We start from the raw sequence: 10,000 nt of genomic DNA on the forward strand, positions 1-10,000 counted from the left end.
TATAGCTCTGTACACTGCTACATGTTCTGACAATCCTTGTAATGTCATGAATATGGTTTTGCATTTTGAATTGCAAAAATATTGGAAGTGCTCCTGTGTGTTGTATGTGCTATTGCATCTGGTTCATAGTCTGTGAGCCAGGTTTCTTTACCTTGGCTCTACTTCTAGGCATTTCCTCTAAGCGCACAGAGCCAGATGACAGTTCTACTGTCTGCCGAGCAACTCTTTGCACAAATGCATGTCATATGATTTTGTTTGTTAAGGATTATTGATAAATGAATTGACTTTTTAAGTGTTTGGTTAAAGTATAAGTTGAATATTTTTGTTATAGGAAGACGTGTTATGTATAAAAAGTAACTATGTGTTTGAGTTCAAACTAAAGAGGTTGGATTTTTATTAATTTTTATTTTTTCATTCATAATGTGAAGATATTGTGGTTTCTATAGTACATTGTATTTTAACTGAACTGTGCCATTTTTACATTAATCAAAGAGAATATACCAAAAATACAGTTATAAGAATACTTTTGTGTAATATCATTGTGTTGAGATATGCATCACAGTAATGTTTGTCTGATGTCTAAATCCTTTCAAGACTATTTGCAAGTGTTTTGGTATATATACTATATTATGTCCCTGAAATAAAGATACAAGATATGCTTCAATAAATGGTTCTATTGCTCATTTCAGACAATCTGTGGCTTAAAGGGATGGAGTGACTTTTAACCTTTTTTTCAGGAAGTATATAGAACTTCATTAACCATCTTTTATGCCATACAGGGGCTAATAGTTTTTATTTAGGGGAGCAGGCCTGTAATTTACCTAAAAAATGCATGAATCTTCTTCCCTTGTTTGCTAAGAGGGAAGAAATCTGCTGACAGGTAGAATAGCCCTCTGTTTTTATACTTCGGAGGGTGCAAGCTTCTAATTTACTGACACAAGGGATAGATCTTATTAACTTGACAAGGGAAACGTTTGCGGTTAACGCTTGCCAATAAAAAGAGCATGGGGAGATGTGTGTCACTGAGCAAATTAGGACATGTATACGTGTATTACATGATTACGTTGTGATAGCTATAGCCATATCTGTCACTGAGTTAACAGGGTGGGTAATCCATAATGCCTGTTTTCACTTATTTATTTATATTCTTAAGATGATGCTCTCAGCCTGAGACTTGCAGCTGCTTAAACAGTAGTGTTATTTTGAAGTTCAGTGACCAGGAAAAGTTACTATTTATTTCATATGCTAGGAGTGTAAAACAATTGATGTATCTGCTATGAATGCTTGTTATGTTTCTAATTCCTTTGTTCTTTGTTTGTAGAATGAATTATGGAGTACAAGAAAATACTGAATGGTCAGTAGTAGTTTATCTTTTTTTATGATTAATGGGTTTATTCTTGCAGAAATCTGTGGTTAATTAAACATGACAAACCTCTACCCATTTTTCCATTAAAATTACAATAATGGATATTATTTTTTGTGGAGAAACTGTATTACAGGAGTCATTAAGGCCAAACATGTATTTTTAACCTAACATTTCAAATACTTTAAATTGCTGTCCTTATTTATCATTATAAGGTTAATGTTAGCATAATTCTGTTGTTTCCATTGGTCATCAGGTGATCATATGGAAAGTTTGTGTGTTTCAAAATGAACTTCAGGTTCTTTCAAATTGCATTTGGATGGTTCATATTACACTTCATTTTTTTTGAAATAAAATGTAGATGATTGAAATCAAACTTTCAAATAAACAATAGGTATTTTCATTTAAACTTTAGATGGTTTTGAGGTACTCCTCATTACTTTTAATTTGAAGTTCATTTAGTTTGATTTATGTGTGAAAAGGTTTTAAAGGCTAGCAATGATTATAATACAGCAGTTTTGGTGGAAAATAGAATGTGAATTGTGTGCCTGCTGGTGATTTTTTTCCTCATAGTGACTGTAGGAACAAGGTAAGGAAAGAAACCAGAGAATGCATGCAATCTCAGCTCTGTATTTCTTGGCTTATCTGCAGTCTCTTGAGCTCTTGTCTGCCCACTACCCAACTTGGACTGGCAATTGTGTATGCTAGATGGTCCTCATAGAATTCTCGTAATATGAAGTCAAGCAGTAAAATTTGTAACTGGTAGATTTTTGTTCATTAAAAATATCATTGAATTAACCTTATCAGGTCATATGTTCATCTTAAACTTGCTTTTCATGGTTATTTTATTTGCATATTTGATATTTAGTGACACAGATTTATGCAGATGGTCTGTCCTCTGACATAAGAAATGAAATACAAATATATTTTCACAGACAAATAGAATATTGACTAATTTCCTCATAGTTCTTTGCTCTGGGACATTTTGATCATTTTTTTTTATTTTTGCCACATATATATCTATATTTTGTAGTTGTTCCCTAGACTTTTCTATAATAGATATTTTATGTAATGATAATTAATATTTATTTAGATATGTATACAGGTAGAAATATTATATTTCCCATATGTAAAGATATTTCATATGAATATCCTATGTAATTCTCCTTAACAGCAACTATGTGATTCAGGTCATTCCATATATTTATTATTTGCATTTTGTGAAGGCATTTTCATTCTGTACAATGTATTTCATTTCTAAATTTACAGTTACACCCTGATAACTGTGTCAAGAATGGAAATCTCTTCTTAACCATGCAAAATTATTAGTTTTCACCTTCTACTTGCTTGAGGTATGGCCATTTTACTAACTTTATTTGTGATTGTACATGTAGTCATGAAGGTAGTTCATAGCTTGAAAATTATGTTATATGTACTTGTTTGTTTATCACTAACAGCATTTTTGCTAGAAGTTGTTTACATAGTATTCCAGAAAACATCAACCAGTGAGTGTGCAACATAATGTGATGTGTTTCTAGGTGAATTAAACAATTAAACAATATCCCATAATCATATGAAGTATCCATTAACTGGTCATATGTGAAATGTTGCTCCTTTTAATGTACTTGAATTACATGTGTTGTGATGATGTGGGGTATGTATTGGAAGCTTAGTGTTCTTTGATGAAAGAGATAAGGCCAGTGATTGAATAAATTATTTTTCTGATTGGTATGTATTCAAGAACATTATGTGAATTGCTTGAGCTCATTTGAATGACATAAGTACAGATATACTTACTTGCCACAGAGGTGTTATACAATATTGTGATTAATGACCATGCTACTTTAATTAACAAGATACCTAAATGAAGAAATACAGAAATATTTAGTGCAGCATTACCATGTTATATAATGATTCTGATTAGACGAAGAAGCTTCACAAGCAATAGATAAGGCAAAAAGAAAGTAATAAACAATTACTATTATCTACCATATCTTTGAGTATTCCTTATTAGCAAAATGATTCTTCTGATTCCAAAATGTTTTCCATTCAAAGCCTGTTATATTTAGATTTATTAAGGGGAATTTTTTTTAACTCCTTACTTATTTATACTTGTAAAATAACATTCAAGCAGTACTGAAATGATTGTAGATGATACTGTAGTAGACAATTTCCTGATAGGTGTGAAGTAATTATGCTGTGCTACGTGCAGTTTGCATTTCATCAGTGCATTTAGTGCTTTTGGGGTTTGAAACTGAAATTCTTGTCTTTGATTTTTATCTTGTTTTATTTCAGACTTCACTTCATACTCACAGGCTTGGGTAAATAACAGCATGTAAGGGCATTAGTACCCACTCATGACACATACCTTAGGAAACAACCAAAGTTGATAAGCCAATTTCATTGTATTTGAGATCATACAGCAGGAGTTTAAAGTCCAAACAATTTATCTGGAATTTTATCTGCAACTAGTTTTCTCTTACAAAAACTTAGAGTAATGCTTAAATTGCAGCATAAATAATGATATTGTTACCCAATATATGGAGATGAGACCATAATGACAGAAAAGAGAGATTATGCTATAAAATAACACGAAACACTAATGAGGCGAAAGAATTCACCCACAAAATGCAAATGATGGATACAGATATAATGGCAAGTATTATTAGAAAATCCGTCAGAATATCTTTAAAAATATTTTGTCTGTGTTATATGCAGCAAGCCTGAGTGTTTACTACAAATTACTGTTCCTTTTGAAATTTAGATTTCCTCTTTCTGCACTGAATGAATACATACAATCAGCAACCCAATTAATGGTTCCTAAACTGAATTTATGCAATTTTACTGTTAATATGAAATGTTTTGCAATCTATTTCTAAACATTCTAGTAAAAGTATTCAATCAGGTTTCACGTGGGTAATAAAATGACACCAGCACTTCTCTGTATTATTACACAGAGTGAAATATAATACTTTTTCTTCTACTTTTCTTTCAGAGTGGGGAGCAGAAACAGACTAAAATGTCTTTAAGCTTAAGAGTAAAATCAACTAATGGCCCATTACTTATCACAACACACACTATTTCACTCTTTTTTTGGCATACAACGAACAGTTTTTAACTCATTTACAAACACTTTAGCAGTGGCGTTGTTGGGAATGAGAGCGACTTTTCACCATCTCCGGGCCCTCAAGGGTAGGGGACCCCAAAATGTTTCTATTTTAATTATAAATGTCTTCCTATCAGGAAAACTGATTACTTTTCAAGTTCAAGTAAATAACCACTTTGTTTCTCATTTTATCATGTATACATTTGGCAAATCCAAAAAATCCTGGGCGCCTCTCAAGGGAAAATCCCCCTTCGGGTTCCCAAAATCTCCAATTACGCCACTATGCTTTGTAAGACACCGTGCAACTCATTCTTCCTCATTCCCCACTCTCAAACATCCCCGTTTATCGTCACTCAACCAAGCCCTCTGGTGGCGCCCACAGCTATGGCGATGAATGAGGCAACACCGACGAAAAGGTAGATGAGATATGAGGGATGGGATGAGAACGGGGCACCGGAGGAGGAACCCGTGTCGAAGAAGTCCTCCACGTGTTCCATTGTGCCATTGTAGGCGTGGCACGACAGCTGAAGGGCGCGGCATAGCAGGCCATATACGTCCACTTGTTCGACGACCCCGGATTTGTGGCCTGAGACGAAGGCTGTAAGGAGAGGTCATTTGGTCATTATTTGCATGAGACGAAGAAACCGTGTCAACAACGAGAGGTCGTTAGGGAATCAGTTGAATAAGAAGAGGTCATTTATCTTCATTGGATAAGAAGGGGTCATTAAGTAATTAGTTACATACAGAGAGTTTATTCGTTAATCAGTGAATAAGGAGAGGCCTTTGCATAAATCAGTTAATTTAAGAGGTCATTATGAGATCAAGAGTAATCTGTAAGCCCCTTCCTCCATCCTCTGCCCCACCCCCCTAGTTTTATCTTACTGACGCATCCACCTTCTCCCTAACGCTCCGAAATCCACGTGGACTTACACGGGCCCCAAGCGAACAGGATTCCCCGCATGTCTGGCGTCTGGTCGAGGGTGTGGTCGAAGCCGTGTTGTCCCACAGATGTTCCCTCGCGCTCTGGCAGGGAATAGTTCGTCTCCGGGGATTTTATGTAAAAGCCTGGGAGGAAGGGTGGGTTGGATTGGGTTAGGTTTTCGTTCGTGTTGGTTGATTTATGATTGTCTAATATGGGTTCGGCTAAAATGACGATGGTTACAAGATCGATAACAAAAACCTGTGGTATTTATAAGGCGCATCACTAATTAATATATATTTTTCATATATATTTAAAAAAATCATAACTCATCGTCGTAATCTTATAATAACAATAATGTTACACATAATTACATCATACTTATCATGATCATAGTTACAAATATCAATCAAGTGGCCACCCAAGCTCAGAGGCGAAACCTACCTGGCTTCGGCAATACAATGATCTCGTGGATGAGTCTGTGGTCCTTGTAGTGGTAACGTTCTTTCATGTTCTCCTTCATCACCACTTCAACGTTATCAGAAACGTCCGGGCAGCTTTTCAGCGACTCCTCCACCTGTTGAAACGTTTGAGTATACTGCATGGGCATGTACACGTTTTTAACGATAACTAATATAACTGAAAACTAACTGAAATCGCGTGCTGGATCGTGATCGTCTATCTCATAACATACCTTTCTTTCACTTTATGAATGACTCCAACAGTATCTCAGGTAAGCGTTTAAAACAACGTATCCCACATTACCTGCTCTACGTAGCCTTTAGCAGGGAGGATGTTGATGTAGCCCGCGTGCTCTGTGGTCTTCACAACCTGCGCGTAGTCCAGGCAGGGCGCGAGATCCAGTCGCATTTTGTCCTTCGGTCCCGCGTCCGTCATCCCGTGGTCGCTCAGCACCACCACGTTCGTCTGCGGAGGAGGGAGGGATACGGACTGTTCTATATTTATGTATTTATTTGTATTATTACTTCCGCCAAGAAAGGAAGGGGGAAGGGAGGCGAAGGGAGAAATGGAGGAGAAAGAAAAGGGAAGCGAAGAGGATTTCAGTTGGAGGGGAAGATTAAAAGAAAGAGAGAATTATAATTAAAAAAAAAAGATTGTCAATTCTGAATTAATGTTAATTAAGGGGTTATGTTTTAGGTAGCGTTGGTTAGTTTGTTCGTTCGTTAGTTAACAGGATAACTCCAAAAGTTATAAACAGATTTTTTTTGAGAATTTTACCAACGATGTGTCTTCCCAAGTTAGATGCCATTTGATTTAGGTGGTGATCCGGATCATGGTCCGGATCTAGGAATTTTTAAAAGGATTCATTAGTATTGCGAGGTTGGGACACACGGACGTCACCAGTGTAATTGAGACAGAGGTGATTTTGAATGTAATTCTTCAATGTGAATATTTTTATTGCATCAGTGACCCTATTGCCTTGGCGGAGGTATGCGCTCTCTGGGTGCTTCTAGTTTGGCATATTATATAATATATATTTGATAAATTTTTAAATGTATTTATTTATTTATTCATTTATTCATGTTTATTTACTTATATATTTATTTATTAGTTAATTATATTATGGTATTTTCTATATTGAATTGATTAATTAATCAGTTAATTAATGTGTTTATTTTTTTCTATTTATTTATCTGTTCATGTGTATTTACTTGTTTATTAATTGAATTTTGTTGTTTCGTTTCGTTACCTTTCATTGCAGATAAATAGGCGAAGAAAGGAAGATATGTAATAAAGAGGAAGAGAAGGGGGGGATGATTACGAAAGTGAAAGTCTTCTTGGATCTAAGAGGAAAAAAACAGAACAAAAAACTAGAAGCACTCAGAAAGCGCATACCTCCGCCAAGGCAATAAGATCCCTGATTCAATAAAAAATATGCACACTTGATTACATTAAAATCACCTGTCTCAAGTACACAGGTGACCGTTCGTCAACATAACCGACTTGAGGGAGGCAGGGCAATAGGGGTAAAGATTTTATCATTTAAAAAAATCCTGGACTCGGATCACCACCAAAATTTAATGGAATCTGGTAAAGAATTCATAAGAATCGATTAATAATTTTTTGAGTTAACGTTAACAAACAAACTAACTAATTCATATATATATATTTTTTTGTTAACCTGTAAACAAACAAACTAACTAACCAGTGCGAAAAAAAAACATTATTAGGCGGAGGTATGAAGAGGAAGCAGGGGTGAGGGGCAGCTTTTTTTTGTCAAAATCAGGAAAAAATAAAAGTGACCCTTTGTGTAAAATATTATAGAAAGAAGATAACCGCATACACCAATAACATTTTGACTGCTTAATGGGCATGGATAAGGATGAAGAGTTCCGCCGTGGAAGGACAAAGGCGCGCAAAGGTGTGTTTTCAGACCAATTGCTTTGATGAAATAGTCGTCGATTTAAGCTTTTATCTAAGTCACATCGACATTTTGACATTAGTGCCCAACAGTCATAAAATAAAGTGCATTGGCGTGTAGATGTTGATGCCCATGTTAATTAAACATGTTAATTAATCAATCTGTATATTTGAATTGACAAAGCGTTTAATAATATTGTCTAAGATCCCCTTTGGACGCGATTCCCTTGTCGAGATGCCAGTCGCAAAACGTAAATTGGATAGCGGAGAGAGAGGGAGGGAGGGAGGGAGGGAGGGAGGGAGGGAGGGAGGGAGAGGGAGAGGGAGAGGGAGAGGGACGGGGAGGGGGAGGGGGAGGGGGAGGGAGACAGAATGAGATGGAGATAGGAGAAGGGGAAAGAGAAATAGAAATGGGAGAGAGAGAGAGAGAGAGAGAAGGAGAAAGAGAAATCATATCATGAATCTCTTGACCCTCATTTGCAAGATTACACACATCACAACGATTTTTATTTATTTATTTATTATTTTTTTTTACCGTGTTGAGCATGTCCCTCGCCGCCAGATCCTCCCACAGGCCCTGCAGAGCGAGGTCAACGTCTCGGAGGGCCACGGTGACCTCAGGAGACGTGGGGCCGTAAGCGTGACCTTGCGTGTCGATCACCTCCTCGTAGACCTATAGACAAGGACATGGCAGCCTTGTTAATGGGACGTTGGGTGGCTTGGTTTAATAGGTCTGTTTTGGGGGTTTGTGGGACTTCTAATAGACAAGGACATGGCAGCCTAATCAGTGCGGCGTTGGGTGGTTTGGTTTAATAGGTCTATTTTGGGGGTTTGGTGGGACGTCTATTTGGATGGATACTAGGGGGGTTTTGGGTAATGTTTAGACTATCCGTTGGTGGGGAACACGCAGGCGCATACAGACACGGATATGCACGCATGGAAGGCACGCACATGCACGCATAAGGTCACGCCCACACACGCATGAAGACACGCACATGCACGCATAAGGAAACGCACATGCACGCATGACACGCACACGCACACAAACAAACACACACACACACACACATCCCCCTCCCCCTCCCCCTCCCCCTCACTCGCTCTACCCACTCCCTCCCACCTCCACTCCCCCGAACCCCAACAACAGACGCTTCGGGTACCATGGCCAGCTTGTATCCCTCGTTCTGTATCATGTCGACGGCCTGGTTCAGGTTCTTGACGAAGAGCTGGGTGTTGGGGGGCGTTTCCTCGAAGGGAACGCAGTACTTGGGCAGGATCTTCCCTTCCCAAGGCACGTCGCACCTGGGTTTGGTAAATACAGGTGAGAGGGGAAGGGGGAAGGGAGGCGAAGGGAGAACTGGAGGAGAAAGAAAAGGGAAGCGAAGAGAAATTCAGTTGGAGGGGAAGATTAAAAGAAAGAGATAATAATAATTGAAAAAAAAATTGTCATTTCTGAATAAATGTTCAGGTTGACTAATTAAAGTTTTGTAATGTGTCTGCGTTACCTGATATACAACAAACTAAAGAGATATTTGTAATCATTATAATATCACAGCTATAAACATCAATCGCATAACCTAACGTTCATTTAACACTACAAACTATGATTACGATGGATAACCGTTACAAACCATATCCGTTACAATCATGAATATATTTTACCCATTTTCGTCAAATTCATCAATATATTTTACCCACAAATGAAACTGACAGCTCTAATGATAATAGATAACTCTACCACTATAATTCATAATGACATTCGTAGTTATTATGTAAATGTTCTAGCGTGTTAAACAGCTGTGCGTCATCATTTGGGTCATTTATTTTATTTTATTAGTAGTGTTATTATGAATATCATCTTGTATTTTATCATTACAGTACGTAGAAATTGAGGAAGAGGGATGGAAGGAGAGGGAGGGAAGGAGGGAGGGAGGGAGAGAGGGAGAGAGGGAGAGGGAGGGAGGGAAAGGGGGAGGGAGAGAGAAGGGGAGGGAGAGACAGGGGGAGGGAGAGACAGGGGGAGGGAGAGAGAGGGGGAGGGAGAGGGAGAGAGGGGAGAGAGAGAGAGAGAGAGAGAGAGAGAGAAAGAGAGAAAGAGAGAGAGAGAGAGAGAAAGAGACACAGAGAGAGAGAGAGAGAGAGAGAGAGAGAGAGAGAGAGAGAGAGAGAGACAGAGACAGAGACAGAGACAGAGACAGACAGAAAGAAAGAGAAAGAGAAGGAAAGAAAA

The 10,000-nt window shown here is 37.8% G+C and overlaps 2 protein-coding genes across 4 annotated transcripts in view; one reads left to right on the top strand and one right to left on the bottom strand.

Moving 5' to 3' along the window:
* Nucleotides 1-3,349, top strand: part of senju (UDP-galactose transporter senju) — a 35,067-nt gene extending 31,718 nt beyond the window's left edge. Inside the window, exon 8 of the mRNA XM_027356898.2 lies at nt 1-3,349. This exon is cut by the window's left edge and continues 702 nt beyond it. The gene's annotated coding sequence lies outside the window, so the exon portion shown is untranslated.
* Nucleotides 3,350-3,637: 288 nt separating this feature from the next.
* The window catches only part of LOC113805716 (glycerophosphocholine cholinephosphodiesterase ENPP6), a 30,864-nt gene continuing 24,501 nt past the window's right edge, over nt 3,638-10,000 (bottom strand). For all 3 annotated transcript variants that reach the window (XM_070143764.1, XM_070143640.1, XM_070143706.1), the window contains exons 5-10: nt 8,931-9,072; nt 8,306-8,443; nt 6,154-6,315; nt 5,833-5,965; nt 5,400-5,534; nt 3,638-5,067 (exon numbers count right to left, since the gene is read on the bottom strand). In XM_070143764.1, coding sequence (XP_069999865.1) covers nt 4,823-5,067; nt 5,400-5,534; nt 5,833-5,965; nt 6,154-6,315; nt 8,306-8,443; nt 8,931-9,072 — 955 coding nt within the window. In that variant the 3' untranslated portion in view covers nt 3,638-4,822. The remainder of the gene's footprint in view (nt 5,068-5,399; nt 5,535-5,832; nt 5,966-6,153; nt 6,316-8,305; nt 8,444-8,930; nt 9,073-10,000) is intronic.

This window comes from Penaeus vannamei, chromosome 1 (assembly GCF_042767895.1).
Source record: "Penaeus vannamei isolate JL-2024 chromosome 1, ASM4276789v1, whole genome shotgun sequence".
Classification (NCBI taxonomy): Eukaryota; Metazoa; Arthropoda; class Malacostraca; order Decapoda; family Penaeidae; genus Penaeus; species Penaeus vannamei.